The 15,754-nt window shown below is 63.1% G+C and overlaps 1 protein-coding gene across 1 annotated transcript; it reads left to right on the top strand.

The window, feature by feature from the left end:
• The first annotated feature begins 9,421 nt into the window (after nucleotides 1–9,421).
• On the top strand, nucleotides 9,422–15,288 carry ELAVL3 (ELAV like RNA binding protein 3). The gene is made up of 8 exons (XM_062178224.1): nucleotides 9,422–9,632; nucleotides 9,800–9,903; nucleotides 12,075–12,228; nucleotides 12,329–12,554; nucleotides 13,144–13,182; nucleotides 13,721–13,743; nucleotides 14,695–14,716; nucleotides 14,832–15,288. The coding sequence occupies exons 1-8, from the start codon at nucleotides 9,428–9,430 to the stop codon at nucleotides 15,160–15,162; spliced, it is 1,104 nt and encodes a 367-aa protein (XP_062034208.1). The 5' UTR covers nucleotides 9,422–9,427; the 3' UTR covers nucleotides 15,163–15,288.
• The last annotated feature ends 466 nt before the right edge of the window (nucleotides 15,289–15,754 follow it).

Here is a 15,754-nt window from a genome sequence, read left to right as displayed (position 1 = left end):
ACGGGGGAGAGGCTGGGGACCGCGACGCCAGCGGGGTCCGGGCCCGTCGAGCCGCTGTCTGTGGTGCTGAACCCGCCCTCGGAGGCGCCCCCGCCCCAGCCCGCACCTGCTCCCGCGCCCTGCCGCCGCCCCGACGTACACGCACGCGAGCGCCCGCGCCACCCACGTCGCCCCCATCCCACGGGCCGGGGGAACCATCTCGAGCCCAGAAAGCCAGGACAGATGCTCTGGCCCGAGTCTTCCGGAGCTCCGGGGCTCCAGCGGGGTTGTCTGGGATCCTGAGCCTTAACCCCATTCAACCTGGTACCGGGGGGGAGGGGGTATCCGTCCCCATCTTTTTTTTTTTTTCTTAGATTTTATTTATTTGAGAGGGAGAGACAGAAAGAAAGGTCTTCTATCCAATGGTTCAGTCCCCAAATGACCACAACGGCCGGAGCTGAAGCCAGGAGCTCCATCCGGGTCTCCCTCGCAGGTGCAGGGACCCAAGGACTTGGGCCATCTCCCACTGCTTTCCCAGGCCATAGCAGAGAGCTGGGTGGGAAGTGGAGCAGCCGGGACTCGAACCGGCGCCCCTAAGGGATGCTGGTGCCACAGGCTGAGGATTAACCTCCTGCGCCACAGCGCCGGCCGGGAACCTCACTTTTTGAACCCCACAGGCACGGGGGTTCCCTCAAAACCCATAGAGTCCTAGCTTCATCCCACGGACAGGCTACGGCCAGTACAGCCCCCCACGCCCACCCCGCGTCTCTGGTCCCCTCACTCCCGTCGGGGAAAAAGACCATGAGATTTCTCTTGGCCCTTCCAGTTTGACGGAAGAAAGGCCGCCGAGGAGGGGCGCCAGGAAGGAAGAGGGTCCGGGGTGGGGGTGGGGTGGGGCAGGGCAGCCCCAGCGCGCCGCGCCCGGGGGACAGCGGAGCCCCGGCCGGCGCGCGCGCGCATCCACCTGCCGCGCCGTCGGGCGCCGCGAGCAGGCGGAGCTCGGGCGCCGCAGCCAATGGGCGACGCCGGCGGTGGCAGCTGCCGCTATAAAGGGCTGGGGGCGGCGGCGGCGCGGCCCAGAGCGCGGAGCGCGCAGCGCGGGCCGGAGGGCGGGCGGGCGGGCGGGCGAGGGGAGACGGCTGGACGCCCGGGACCGCACAGGCCGGACCGAGGGGCGGCGGCGGCGGCGGCAGGCGGAGCGCCGCGATCTCTGTCGGGAAGCGCAACCTCCCCGGGCCCCGCGGGGCCGCGCAGGGTGGGGGGGTGTCCCCAGCCCCGCGCTCGCTCCCTGCGTCCATCCTCGGCCGCCCTCAGCCACCCCGGGGCCCGGTCATCAGCGCGCGCATCCCCGGGCTCGGGCCCGTCCTTGGCCCTCGAGGGAGCCGCCGCCTTCATCGCCACCTCTGCAGCGGCCGCACCAGAGGCCGCCCGGGCAGGACCCAGGCGTGAGCATCGGGCGCCCCCCTAGGAGTGCACGACCCCCGGAGCCGCCCTCAACACGGACCGCGCCCGCCGGGCACACAAGAATGGTCACTGTAGGTATTCCCCTGTCGCCGAGAGGGAAGCGGGGCGGAAAGGGGTTGGGTCCAGGATCCGGCGGAGATGGGGGGGGTAGGACCAGGCCTAGGTAGGCCCGGGTGGGGGGGTAGGACCGTGCCTTCGAGCCTGAGAGTGGGCAGGGCCGCACCCAGAGTACCCGGGGCGCCTAAAGCCTGGCCAGAGAGGCCCTGGGGGGCCAGGCTGCGACCCGAGGGGGGGCGCCCTGCGCCGCCCTGGAAGGCGGCGTTGCCCCCTCTCCAGCAGGCCTGGTGGGGGAGGGGACGCGGCGGCAGCGGACGCCTCCTGCATCCAGGCCCAGACCCCGCAGGGCCGCCCTGGCAAACGCAGGGCCCCATCCCTGGTGCTGGGCCAAGCCAAGGCACCAAGGCGTTCCCGAGAGCCCCCACCCCCCGGGGGGGGGCAACGGGTGGCGTCGGATCGCGCGCTCCAGGCCCTCGGCCGCGCCCGGGAAGCGGGCGTCTCGTCCTCGAGCCCGTCGACCTTGCGGCAAGAGGGGAGGGGAGGGGAGGGGGCGCGCCCGGAGGCCCCGCGGGCCCTGCCGCCGCCGCCGCCGCGTCCCTTTGTTTCTCGGCGCTTCTTCGCGGGCCGGAGCCTCGCGCGGGCGCCTCGGGCTGCGGGGAGGGGGAGGGGAGAGGAGGGCCCGCCGGCGGCGCGAGGCGGGGGGGTGGGGTGGGGATGCTGGCCGCCTCCCGGGCCCCCGCTCCCCGGGGCATGGAGTGAGGGGCTGAGGCGACCCTCCCCCCCCCAGGACAGGTCCTGGCGCCCCACCCTGCCAGGGCTCTGGGCCGCGGGGTGACCTTGAGCGCGCCCGCCCGCGCCGCTCGCCCCGCGCCGACTGCTTTCAGCAGCCACGGAGCTGGTCAGCTCCCGAGCGCACGGCCCCGCCCGCCGGGGCCCCGCCCGGCCACGCCCATCTAGGCCCCGCCCCCCGGGGCCCCGGGGGCCCGGCCTCGCCCGAGCCCTCGGATTTCCACTCGGCAGCCCGGGCGGCTCCCGGGGGCGGGGCCGGCCGGCTCTGGCCCCACCCCGGCTCCACCCCCACCCCTGCCGCGCGACTCCGCTCCCCGCGCCGCCGCGCGTCCTTTGTCTGGTCCCGGCGCCCGGGCCTCCGTCTTCCGCTCTTCCCAGCTCGCGAGCTGTGCGTGTGCGCCTCGGTGCACCGTGCGTGCTTGGGCGCCTCTCGTCGCCGTCGGGGCCGGCACAGGGGCCAGGGGCTGGAGGCGGGGGCGGGGGGGGTGCGCCGCGCTCCCTCGAGGGCTGGGCCTCCCCCCTCCTGGAACCTGGGACCCGCCCACCTGGCTCTGAGAACGGAGGCGCCAGAGACCCAGCGCACCTGCTGTGTGACCTCAGGCCGCTTGCTTGCCCTCGCTGAACCTCAGGCTGCTCAGCCGGGTCTGGGGACTCGGGAGCCCCACTCGTGTCCAGCGTTCCCCAGGCGTCCTCGGATCCGCTGTTCTCCCTCCGCCCCCATTTGAAAACGGGAAAGCAGGGTACAATGCAGAAGAGGGTGTGGTCAGGGGTCAGAGGTCACCCGAGGCCTGGGTGCTCCGCTGGGTGAGGCTGGGGGGGCGCTCAGACTGTGAGACAGTGGGAGACGGGCCTGCTCACTCAGCACCACGTGGTGGCCCGGCGTTACCAGGCATAGCCGCTCAATGCCCTATTGTCGCCAGTACCCAGGCATCTGTCGCCGAGGCTGGGGCCTGGGGGTGCAGCTGGAGGGCACCGGGGTCAGAGCCTGGAGCCTCTGCAAAGCCAGCAGCCTCAGGTGTGTTCGGAGTAGAACCCATGTGTGAGATCCCGTGTGGCTATGGAAGAGAGGGAGGGGAGTGGCAGGGGGAGGGGGGTGGGGAGGGGGCTCAGAGAGACCTGGAGGCCCTGGGGGGGAGGGGCCCTGGCACGCACCGGCCTCTCTGCCTGTCCTTTTATCTAAAAGGCAGAGTGCCAGAGAGAGAGATCTTGCATGTGCTGGTTCACTCCTCCAGTGCCCGCAGCGGATGAGGTTGGGCCAGGCGGCAGGCAGGACCCAGGGCTCCATCCGGGTCTCCCACGTGGGTGGCAAGGGCCCGAGCACTTGGGCCGCCCTCCGCTGCTTTCCCAGGCAGCCGCGACTTGACCCTCGGCCCTGGTGCAGGCTGCCACCTCTGCCTGTCTGTGTTTGAGCCCCCCTGTTTCCCCTCTGACCGACGCCTCCCGCCCAGCCCTGGGCCAGCCCTCGATGGACCCTGGGTGCCCGTACTGCCGCCGTCCAGGGCCACGCGTTTACTGCAGGCCGGAGCGGGCGGTGCGGCCCCTGCCAATCTGATCCCCATTATCGGCTCAGTGGAGGAGGAAACCGGCTTCAGCTAAGCCCTGGGCAGCCGGGAGGGAGAAGGGGCAGCGGCTGCGATGCGAGGCTGGGCCTCCGGTAGTGGCGTTGGACCAGCCCAGTCACCTCTTTTTTTTTTTTTTTTTAAAGATTTATTTAATTTATTTGAAAGGCAGAGTTACGGGGGGGGGGGGGGGACTTGCATGTGCTGGTTCACTCCCCAAATGTCTGCAATGGCCAGGGCTATGCCAGGGGCCCGAAACTCCTTCCGGGTCTCCCGTGTGGGTAGCAGGAGCCCAAGCATTTGGTCCGCCTTCCGCTGCTCTCCCAGGCGCGTTAGCAGGGAGCTGGGTTGGAAGTGGAGCAGCCGGGACAGTAGGAACAGGTGCTCAGATGGGACGCTGGTGGTGGCTTAACCGCCGGCACCACCACCCCTCCCCCAGGCACCTCTTACCTCCATCCAAGTCGGGGTCAGCCTTGGGAGGAGAGGAGCCGGTCACTCTGTAGTCATCTGGGGCCATCAGGTCAGGGCTCCAACACTGACTCCATCACTTCTCCCTCCTCCTGTCACCCTGGGGCAGGCAGTGTCCACCGGTCCCTGTGACTGTGGGAGACACGTTCCGTGCTTAGCACACGGTGAACGCTCAGTGCACGTTGGGGTCTAGAGGCACCGGGGGCAGCGGCATGTCCACCTCTAGGGGCTCCCCAGCTCCCCAAGGAAGTGTCATCGGCTCCTCACAGAGCTTTCTCTTGCCGAGCCTGCGTGGAGCTGAGTCCATCTGCGTGTGTGTATGTGGGCTGTGTGTCACCCCCTTCAAGGGAGGTGACATTGTCATCATCGGAGGACAGCAGCGAGGAGCCGGGGCCTGTGGCTGGCGCGGGGCTGCCTTCAAAAAATCTTTGTTGACTGGATTGAGTGGAGTCAGCCCATAGAATGCGTCTGTTTGCTTATTTATATTTTGGAAAAGTAGCAGGTGGGAGAGGCAGAGAAAGGAGACAGAGAAAGATCTTCCACCCGTTGGTTCACTCCCCGAATGCCAGCAACAACAGCCAGAGCTTGACCAGGCCAAAGCCAGGAGCCCAGAACTCCATCTGGGCCTCCCATGTAGCTGGCAGGGACCACGTGCCTGAGCCACACTGCCTGCTGTCTGTTAGCTGGGATGCTGGGATGCGGGGTGGAGCTGGGACTTGAACCCAGGCACTTCCCCGTGGGATGCGGGCGTTCCCAGCCCTGTGTCGAGTACTGACCCCAATGCCTGGCCTGACAGAGTGGGCTTCCGTGTCGGGACGCCCAGAGGGCAACACAGAGTAGGAGCTCATTTTTTGTTTGCTGTTATTATTATTTTTTTAAAGAGTAGTCTTCACAAAGTTAATGGAAAGTATTATGAAGAAACTATGGATGGAGTCCAAAGTGGTTTTGCACGACAATACAATTCCATTTTCCAGATTTGGGTTTTTTGGTTTTTTTTTTTTTCAAGATTTATTTAAGGGGAGAGAGAGAGAAAGAGGTCTTCTGTTTGCTGGTTCACTCATCAAATGGCCACAGCGCTGGGCCAGGCTAAAGCCAAGACCATCCGGGTCTCCCACATGGGTGCAGGGGCCCAAGCACTTGGGGCATCTTCTGCGGCTTTCCCAGGCCACAGCAGGGAGCTGGGTCGGAAGCGCAGCAGCAAAGGTCTCTGGTGATGAGATTCCAGGGTTGTAAGTGCAGCTGAGTTGGCCGCTCCAACATGTAGGAAGTTTGGTCTGACATAGCCGACCCTCAGTTCGTGGTTAGGCACTTGGTGACGTGGGAATGTCCTGAGACCAAGACACAGATCTCTAGAGAGAGCATTGCTGCACCAGTGGCAGACATTACTAATCAACCCAGTGTGCACTGCCTTTAAGCCTGGATGCAACCTCAGAGCGCCCCCTCCAGGCCGTCGCTCTCAGATGACTGGAGATGTAGGGCGCCCTCTCTGCCATCCTTTTTTGAAAAAGCAAAAATTATTTTGTTTGCAAGGCAAGGCAGAGAGATGGACGGACAGAAATCTCCCACCCGCTGGGGTTCACTCTCCAAATGCCCACAACAGCCAAGGAAGGGCCAGGCTGAAGCCGGGAGCCAGAAACTCCATCTAGGTTTCCGGCATGGACAACAGAGCAGCCAGGACTCGAACTTGGCAATCTGATATGGGACGCCACTGTCGCAAGCCGCAGCCTATCCTCCCTACAGTGCCAGGCACACAGTAGCTGCTCAGTGCACTGGAATGAGCAGGGATGATTGACAAGCACACTGTCCATGTCTGTGCCCATGGCAGACATTGCTAGCTGATCCCAGAACACTTCTTGCAACTTCGGAGAGCCTTCCCCTGGCCACTGTGCCCGGATGTTAGAACTTGGTGCACAGCAGAGCAGAGGTCCGGAAGCCTTGAGAGGGACACCTAAGGATGCACGCTTGGGGAATATCAGAGCTGGCACCGGTCTGGCTTGGCAGTGAAAGCTGAAAATACAAGTTCTGGGTCAGAAACACTCCTGTGCATGTCTCTGTGCCACCGTTGTTCACGTGCAGCGTGATTTGGGGAAGCCATAAGAATATCCCTTAGCTCCTCCGTTTCAGGGTAGCCGTCACCTATTCGAGGTGGTTGAGTTTGGTAAGTGGGCGGCTTTGCAGGCAGAGGCTGGCATCCACTGGTGCCCACTACGTGAGGATGATTATGGCATTGTATCTTCAGTCAGAGCCTGGAGCTTGCAATGCTGGCCACCTGTTGGCTTTTTCTGATTCTGTGCCCACAACAGACATTGCTAATCAATAGCAGTGGTCTTTTCCACTGAAACTGGGTGTGGCCTCTGACTCCTTCATTTATCCCTCTAGGAAGACCTGACCAATCAATCTGAGCTTTCAAGTGAGGGCAGCCTATGTGTCCTAGGAGAGATAGGGAAAGCTGGCTACTGGAACTTCCTGTGGCCACGACAGACAGCGCCAAGCAATCCCCACACTGCTGAACCTAGATGCAGCTTTCAGATTCTCCCATGGGGACAGGTGTTTGGCGCAGCTGTGTTGGGTCACCTGCACCCCGTGTCAGTGCCTGGTTGGAGTCCGGACTTCTCCCTTTCCAGTCCAGCTTCCTGTCCATGCATACTCTGGGGGGCAGCTCAAGTCCTTGGATCTCTGCCCCCCAGGCGGGAGACCCTGATGATGTCCTGGTCTCCTGCCCTTGGTCCCGCCCAGCCCTGGCTGTTGCAGGCATCTAGGCAGTGAACCAGCAAACGGAAGATCAGTCTGTCTCTCCACCTTCCAAATAAAATGAAAATACATACGTGCATACATAATCTTTTTAAAACGTGCTCCTATAGCTGGCCCTTCAGCTGGTCATTACTGATTTGCTGCGTAACCTTAGCAAGGAGCTTCTTTGTCTCCAAGTCAGAATTCCCATGCATCCTAGCAAAATGAACTTCTACCTTTGAGAACTTCTGTGTGAGCCGTAGAGTTATGAGCGTGCCTCCTGGACACAGACGCAGACAATGCTAGCGAAAGAACCAGCAAAGATGCGGCAGTGTATATAAACGAAGCTACAGCGTGCATGGTCAAGGTCGGTCTGTCTTGGAAAGCTTGGTTTAATACTTGGGAAATCGATGAACGTAATTCGTGGTATTAATGTATTAAAGCTGCAAACCCATTTTAATAGATGTAGAACGTCTTCAATAGAGTTCAGCATCCATTGTTTAAGAAGAAATCTTTTGCAAATAGAGATTGATTGATTGATTTGAAAGGCAGAATGACACAGAGAGAGAGAGGGAGAGATCTTCCTCTCACTGATTCACTCCCTAAATGGCCACAACAGCCGGGGCTGGGCCAAGCCGGAGCCAGGAGCTTCTTCCAGGTCTCCCATGTGGGTTGCAGAGACCCAAGCCGTTGGGCCATCTTCCACTGCTGTCCCAGGCCATAGCAGAGAGCTGGACCGGAAGTGGAGCAGCCAGGATGCCGTATGAGATGGAGCAGTATTGGATGCCAGCACTGCATTGGTGGCTTTGCCCGCTACGCCACAGCGCCGGCCCCATGCATTTACTTTTAGAAACAATTTTGGAGGCGGGCGCTGTGGGTTAAGCTGCTGCTGGCGACTCTGGCATCCCCTAGGGTGCAGGCCTGGCTGTTCTACTTCCAGGTGTCCAGACCCCAGACACCTGCACACCATCGCCTCCAAGGCCACACCCCCAGTGAGCTCATTATCTCACCAGGCCCCACCTCTTAAGGGTCCCACCACCTCCCAATGCCACCAGGGACCACGCCACTGAGAGTGTTTGGGCAAAATATTTGAACGGTATCCAGAGCGTAACCTACGGCGCCTATGTATGGAATCTGTCACAGCAAGAGTACGTCAGGTGCATTTTGTTTTGTTTTGTTTTCCTTGTTATTTTTGGATAAATGGAGGGGTTATTAAGAGTAATATGGCGTCGTGGCTCAGGCCCTCATAGGCATAACTTAGAAGGCTGCTGGGGCCGGGCATCTGATGGTGGTTAGGACACGGATTGAGACGCCTGCTTCCCGTATCCGTGTGCCCGGGTTTGAATCCCACTTGTGCTCCTGATTCAGCGCATTGGTCCCCTGGGAGGAGCAGGCGATGGCGCAGGTAGGCGCAGGCGATGCCACACCGGTGAGAGAGCTGGATTCTGTCCCCAGCCTCTGGCGTCAGCCTGGCTCGGCGTGGCCTGTTGGGAGCATTTGCAAAATGAACCAGTGGGTGTGAGTGCTTTCTGTCTGTGTCTCTCTCTCTCTCTTCAAAAATAAATGCAGCTAGTGGAAAATTCAAATTAAAATACGAGTTTATGGGGCTCGTGTTGTGGCCCCGTGGGCTGGCAGCCTCTGTTGGAGAGACTGGTTGGGATTTTGGCTCTCTGCTCCCCATCCCGCTCCCTGCTAATGCACCTGGGAAGGCAGCAGAGGATGCCCCAAGTGCTTGGGCCCCTGCACCCACATGGGAGACCTGGATGGAGCTCCTGGCTTCTGCCTGGCCCAGAGCTGGCTGTCATGGCCATTGGGGGGAGTGCAGTAGTGGATGGAAGATCTGTCTGTCTCTCTTTTCCTCTGTCACTGTGCCTTTTGAATAAATGGTAAATTAAAGATAAACTTATGCTGGTTCCTAAACCATGCATGTTATTTATTTATTTGAGAAGTAGAGTTAGAGAGAGAGAGAGAGAGAGAGAGAGAGAGAGGTCTTCCATCACTGGTTCATTCCCCAAATGGCCGCAATGGCCCGAGCTGGGCCAATCCACAGCCAGGAGCTTCTTCCGGGTCTCTTATGCAGGTGCAGGGGCCCAAGCACTTGGGCCGTCTTCTGCTGCTTTCCCAGGTGCATTAGCAGGGAGCTGGATCGGAAGAGGAGCAGCTGGGACTTGAACCAGCGTCCATGTGGGATGTCGACACCACAGGCGGAGGATTAACCTTCTGAGCCACTGTGCCAGCCCATAATAATAATAATTATTATTTGTAAACAAAGGCCCTGATTGTCCCTCGCGTGAGTCAGGGCCCCTGCTGCCCGCTGGCCCTGGTGCGGGGACTGGCGGTGAGCCGGCGCGTCCTGTTGTCTTCAGCAGATACTGGGGGCCATGGAGTCTCAGGTGGGGGGGGGCCCGGCCGGCCCGGCCCTGCCCAACGGGCCACTCCTCGGCACGAACGGGGCGACTGACGACAGCAAGACCAACCTCATCGTCAACTACCTGCCCCAGAACATGACCCAGGATGAGTTCAAGAGTCTCTTCGGCAGCATTGGTGACATTGAGTCCTGCAAGCTGGTTCGGGACAAGATCACAGGTGCGGGGGCTGGCAGGTGCAGGACAGGTGGGCCGGGGCAGGCGCGACCCTAGGGAAGGCGGGGGGGGATCTCCTGGCTCCTGGGCATGGGCAGGTGCGTGGAGGGGAGGTGGGGTTTGAGAGGCCCAGCTCGGGGCAGTGATGTCATCACCCCGTCTCACCCGCAGGGCAGAGCCTAGGCTACGGGTTCGTGAACTATTCGGACCCCAGCGACGCGGACAAAGCCATCAACACCCTCAACGGCCTCAAACTGCAGACAAAGACCATCAAGGTCAGTCCCCCCCACCCCACCCCCAGATGCTGCCCCGGGCCTGGTCATCCCGGGCCTGGTCACCACGTGCGCATGGGGAAGGGCTTTGCCTCTCGGATGCTCGGGGCCCTCACCTGTCAAAGCCTTGGGGGAGCTGGTAGGGGAGGGGTTCAGAGTCAGCCAGGCCCAGTGACGGGGGTCCTGTAGGCAGCCCCCTCCTGCCTTTGTCCTGGAAATGGGGGGTGGGGGTCTATCTGCCATCTGGAGCCTAATCACGCTCTGGGAGGGGCGGGATTAGGGGCCCCTCCCCCACCTTTGTGCGCCAAGCCTCCCCCTTCTGGGCTGCCGCAGCTGGGACCCTGTGAGCCAGGCTGGGGGGGGGGGGCATCTCCATGGAAACAGCCCCTCTGTAGGTTTGCCCCCGGGGGTGTTTGGGCTCCTCCCTGTGAATCTGTTCTTGCTCCCCAGGGGGAGGTTGGGTCGGGGGTGCCCATCTGGCCCCCGGTTTGCTTCCAGAAGCGAGGCACAGCAATCCTTTGTGATGGGGGCCCGGGAAGGGGTGGGGAGAGGGGCGTGGACCTGCTGCTCTCTGTTCTGTCCCCTGGGGTCCACCATTGACCCGGGTGTCTCACTGGAGGTGACTGTGCCAGGTAGCCTGAGTCCCCCACCCCCGCCCCTCGGCTCCCTGGGCGCCGCCCCAGGTGTTGGAAGGATCCCGTGTTTATCTGGCACACGCCTGCTCTGCGGGGTGGGTGTGGGTCCCTGAGGCCCGCGTGGGCTGGGTTGAGTGTGACGCTGGGTGCTCGGGCGGTGGGGAGTCGGTGTGGGGTTCCACGGCTCTTCCCGGCATTCTCCAGCACCGCCCCCCCCCCAGCCCTGCGCGGCTCTGTCTGGCTTGATCCCCGGGGTAGTGCCAAGGGCAGCGCCGCGTGGCCTTGTGGGTATCTCTGTGCGTGTCTACGTGGCTGTGTGCCGTGGTGGGCGCTGACTGGGGGCTCCGGCCCAGTGGGACCCAAATCCTTCCAGCCCCTCAAGTCCAGTGTAGGGGCTCAAGGAGGACTTGGAGTCCCAGACTCCAAAACCCACACAGGAGCTCAGGACCACCCCCCACTCCCCACCCCTGCCTGCCTGAATCTCACCCCAATGCCATCCCATCCGGCAAACCCTCACCCCTGAGGCTCAGCCCAGGAGGGAGACAGAAAATGTCGGACGCGTGGAAAAAATTTATTTATTTGAAAAGCAGTGACAGAGAGAGAGAGAGAGGTCTTCCATCCACTGGTTCACTCCCCAAATGGTTACAACAGCTGGAGCTGGGCCAGACGGAAGCCAGGAGCCTGGAGCTCCATCCACGCGGGTGCAGGGGCCGGAGCCCTTGGGCCATCACCTGCTGCTTTCCCAGGCCACAGCAGGGAGCTGGATTGGACCTGGAGCAGCTGGGACTCGAACCGGCGCCCCTATGGGATGCCGGCTGTACCATGGCGGCGATGTGGCCCCCCATCCTCTCTTATACAGCTGCAAAGAGTTCTATTGTTGGGCTAGACACAGATTAATGACTCCAATAATTGTTCGAAAACGTGCATAATTCAATACAGAGAGGAGCTTTGAGGAAGTGGTGAGGGGGCTGGGACCGCCTTCCCCTGTTGGGGGGGGGGGTTGGAGGTTTCTGCTGAGACCTGGAGAGGGAGGAGGGGAGATGCAAAGGCCCTGGGGTCCGAGGGCGCCCGGGGTGTTCAGGGGTCAGGGAGGAAACCCCTGTGGCTGGAACCGATCGCGCAGGGGGGCAGAGTGGGGGAGATGAAGGCAGCAGTGATGGGTGTGTGGGGTCTGGGGGGGGGGCTGCAGGGAAGGAGACTGTGGCTTCATTCTCTGCTGGGGCAGGTGGGAGCCACGGAGGGTTCGGAGCAGGCGCAGGCACCTTCGAGCCGCTGGGGCCGGGTAACAGACTGGGGGTGGGCAGGGCAGCAGGGCTGGTCCACGGTGAGGTCTGGAGCTGGCTGGGTTTAATGTGGCTTGGAAGTGGGGGGGGGGGGTCCTTGAGGTCCGGGGGGGGCACCCCAGGGGTGCGGCTCCTTTGACCTCCATTGTCAAAGTGGCACAGTGAGGGGTGCCTGTTGCGTGCACGAGCGAGGATCCTCCGCCGGTCGGCCGCGCGCTCTCCGTCCTCACCGCCGTCCGCCCCGCTCCCCGCCCAGGTGTCCTACGCCAGGCCCAGCTCAGCGTCCATCCGGGATGCGAACCTGTACGTCAGCGGGCTGCCCAAGGCCATGAGCCAGAAGGAGATGGAGCAGCTCTTCTCCCAGTACGGCCGCATCATCACCTCGCGCATCCTGGTGGACCAGGTCACAGGTCAGCCAGCGGGGCGGGGGCGGCTGTGCGCGCATGCGTGCGCCCCGGCAGAGGGGCGAGGGGCGAGGGGCCGCGTCCTCACGCGCTCACCCCCCGGCAGGCGTCTCTCGGGGCGTGGGGTTCATCCGCTTCGACAAGAGGATCGAAGCCGAGGAGGCCATCAAAGGCCTGAACGGGCAGAAGCCGCTGGGCGCCGCCGAGCCCATCACGGTGAAGTTCGCCAACAACCCGAGTCAGAAGACCGGGCAGGCCCTGCTCACGCACCTGTACCAGTCGTCCGCCAGGCGCTACGCGGGCCCCCTGCACCACCAGACACAGCGCTTCCGGTGAGCACCCCCGGACCCCCCAGGCCGGCAGCCCCACACCTGCCCTGGCTCGTATACAGCAGGTGCTCAATGCATGCTGGCCCCGGCCCTTGGCCTCCGTCTCCTCTGGGACAAATAGCGCTAAGTTATTTTAGGAGTGCTTCCTGCGTGCCCCTGTTACAGACAGGGACTCGAACCCAGAACCCTGAGTCGAAGCTCGGAGTGGGGACAACGGGACCCCCTCTTTGTGGGCCCCCAACCCCACTCGAAGAGGGCTGTGGTCATTAATGTCCCCTTTCTTAGGATGAGCCCCCCAGAGAGCCCCGCCCCCACCAGGGGCCCAGACGGACCGCTGGCTGCCTGGGAGGGGGTGGAGGAGGCCACCGGTGCAGACTGGGCAGCGGCCGGGCAGCCGAGAGGCGGGCCCGAGTGACCGCTGTTCCGTGCCAGGCAGTGTCCAGCCGGGCGGGGAGCAGGCGGGCCGGAGGGCGGGGGCAGGGCTGTGCTGAGTGGGGGCGGGGAGAGCAGGCTGCTGGCGACGTCACAGCCTGGGGGTGTGTCCAGAGGCCTCCACTGACCCCTCCCCTCCCCCCTGCTTCTACCTCCACAGGCTGGACAATCTGCTCAACATGGCCTACGGGGTCAAGAGGTAACAGTGCCCCCGCCCCGCTGTCCCCACCCCCTCGCTGGCCCTCCTGGGACCCTGGCCCCGATGGGTCCCGCTCCCCAGCCTGCGCTGTGTCTTGGGGGGACCTGGCCGTTGGGAGCTTTGGCATCAGGTGCACCTGCTTGTAGAGAGAGCCGCCGAGCAGCTGGGGGCCTGGGGCCGTCCGTGGCCCTCTCTCTTCTGCACCCCCGTGATGGGCCCACAGTGTGGCCCAGGACACAGCCATGCCCCTGCTTCCCACTTTGTCTCTGGGGTCCCCGCCTCCCCTACTGACCCCACAGAAAGCCAGGGCGGGTCTTGAGGGCCCCCCCGCTCTCTTGTCCACCTCCTTGACCTCACGGAAGTCCCCATGCTTGCTGCCCAGCACCTGTGGAGTGACGGGCGCCTGGCCTGGGACTGGGGACGCCGTGTGGCTGGGCCACACTTGGTGCCTTGCGGGGGATGGAATCGGTGCTCAGTAGAGGGTGGTCGGGGCTGGGGTGAGCGTCTCTCAGGGTCTCAGCTCCGTGGGCAGAGGCAGGCACATGGGCAGTGGTCATGTCTGTGGGGAGCAGGAGAGGGGGCGATGGACTCCCCACGGGGAGCGACCTCAGCGCTGAGGCCAGGAGACGAGGGGCAGGGCGGGAGTGGGGGTCCCCTTCCCCTAGCCAGAGCGGCCTGTGCAAAGGCCAGGGGAGGGGATGAGCCGTGAGACCTCGGGCCCCTGAGGTCTGATACCAGTGAGCCACGTGAGTGCAGCCAGTTCGGCACGTTCATTAATTCAGTCGACAGATGTCCCATTCATTCATTCATTCATTCATTCAACAAACGTCCCTCAGTGTTTGCTTGGTGCTGTAGTGGGGACAGGGGGCACAGCAGGGAAGACAGAGTGGCCCCCCTCCCTTTATCCATGGGGGATATGTTCCAGCCCCCCCAGCATGGATGCCCCAAACCAGGAATGACTCCAAACTGCACAGAGCCATGCCTGTTCCCTTTTGCCTACATACACAGATTTAATGCCTTTTCCAGCTTGGTAAACCACTTTTTTCCCCCTTAATTTTATTTATTTAAAAGACAGAGATAGAATAACAACCAACAGAGAGAGAGAGCGAGATCTTGCACCTGCTGGTTCACTCCTCAGATGCCTGCAACAGCCAGGGCTGACCCAGACCAAAACCAGGAGCCAGGAGCTCCATCCGGGTCTCCCACGTGGGTGGCAGGGCCCCGAGCACTCGGGCCATCTTCATGTTAGCAGGGGAGCTGGCTTGGAGGCAGTGCAGCTGAGACTCGAACTGGCGCTCGGATACGGGATGCCGGCTTTGCGAGCCATGGCTTGAATCCACGGTGCCACAGGGTCAGCCCTGTGCTCATTTCTGGAATTTTCCATGTAGTGTTTTTGGACGGCTGGTGATTGCAGAGCTGGGACATGGCAGGGCGTGGAACGGCAGCGAAGGGGGCATTGCTGGATACGAGCTGGCGGGGGGCAGAAGGCTGGAGGGAGGTGGAGGGGGAAAGTGCCCAGCGCCGCTCCACCGGGGTGGGCCCCCAGCTGCCCAGGGTGGGGGCGGATGTCAAGGCTGGTCAGAGGCGTGCCGGGGGTCAGGGCAGAGCCCGCGTGACCCCCAAAGTAGTCCCCTGTCGCTCATCGCCAGGTTCTCCCCGATCGCCATCGACGGCATGAGCGGCCTGGCGGGCGTGGGCCTGTCGGGGGGCGCGGCGGGCGCCGGCTGGTGCATCTTCGTGTACAACCTGTCTCCGGAGGCCGACGAGAGCGTGCTGTGGCAGCTGTTCGGGCCGTTCGGCGCGGTGACCAACGTCAAGGTCATCCGCGACTTCACCACCAACAAGTGCAAGGGCTTCGGCTTCGTCACCATGACCAACTACGACGAGGCGGCCATGGCCATCGCCAGCCTCAACGGCTACCGCCTGGGCGAGCGCGTGCTGCAGGTGTCCTTCAAGACCAGCAAACAGCACAAGGCCTGAGCCGCCGCCCCGCCCCTCCCCGGGCCGCGGGGGCAGAGAGAGAGAGAGAGAGAGAGAGAGAGAGAGAGAGAGGAGGGGCCGAGAGAGACAGCCAGGCACACCCACGGATGGACCTGCGCCCCTGCGGAAGCCACCGGGTGAGCATGCCAGGGGCGGGGTGGGCAGGTCTGTGGGGAAGGGGGGGGGTGCCCCAGGGCCCCCCCGCCCCGCCCCGTCCCCCCCCGCCCCGCCCCCTCCCTGGGCTGAGCCATTCATTCTCTCTTGGTCTGGCTCATGACAAAAGTTTTCGTTTCTTTTCTTTGGCTAAAAAAGAAAGCAAAGATGTGCCCCCTTGCCCCACCTACCACACCACCTGGGGGATGGCTTGGAGGGGCCCAGGGGGCGGCCTCACCCCCACCCCGGGCCTCCCCAGCACCTCGGTGAGCCTGGGGGAAGGGGGGGGGAGAAACAGGTTTAAAAATCCCCAAAAGAGCGAAAGGTGAGGAGGGGCGCGGGCACCCCCCCGGCCCCCCTCGGAGCCCCTCGGAATGTGGGGAGCAGCGCTGGGGGTGGGGCTGGAAGCAGAAGCAAAACAGAAAAAAAAGGGGGGGTG

Source organism: Lepus europaeus, chromosome 20 (assembly GCF_033115175.1).
Source record: "Lepus europaeus isolate LE1 chromosome 20, mLepTim1.pri, whole genome shotgun sequence".
In the NCBI taxonomy this organism is placed as follows: Eukaryota; Metazoa; Chordata; class Mammalia; order Lagomorpha; family Leporidae; genus Lepus; species Lepus europaeus.
Note: the sequence above shows the minus strand (reverse complement) of the source record. Positions and strands in the feature narration are given on the sequence as shown.

What these genes read in the sequence shown, in the direction of transcription:
- ELAVL3 (XM_062178224.1), top strand. Translation starts at nt 9,428, where the DNA reads ATGGAGTCTCAGGTGGGGGGGGGCCCGGCCGGCCCGGCCCTGCCCAAC. An exon ending in CACCAGACACAGCGCTTCCG is followed by an intron (nt 12,555 to 13,143) that starts GTGAGCACCCCC and finishes CTACCTCCACAG; the next exon opens with GCTGGACAATCTGCTCAACA. An exon ending in ATGGCCTACGGGGTCAAGAG is followed by an intron (nt 13,183 to 13,720) that starts GTAACAGTGCCC and finishes GGGCAGAGGCAG; the next exon opens with GCACATGGGCAGTGGTCATG.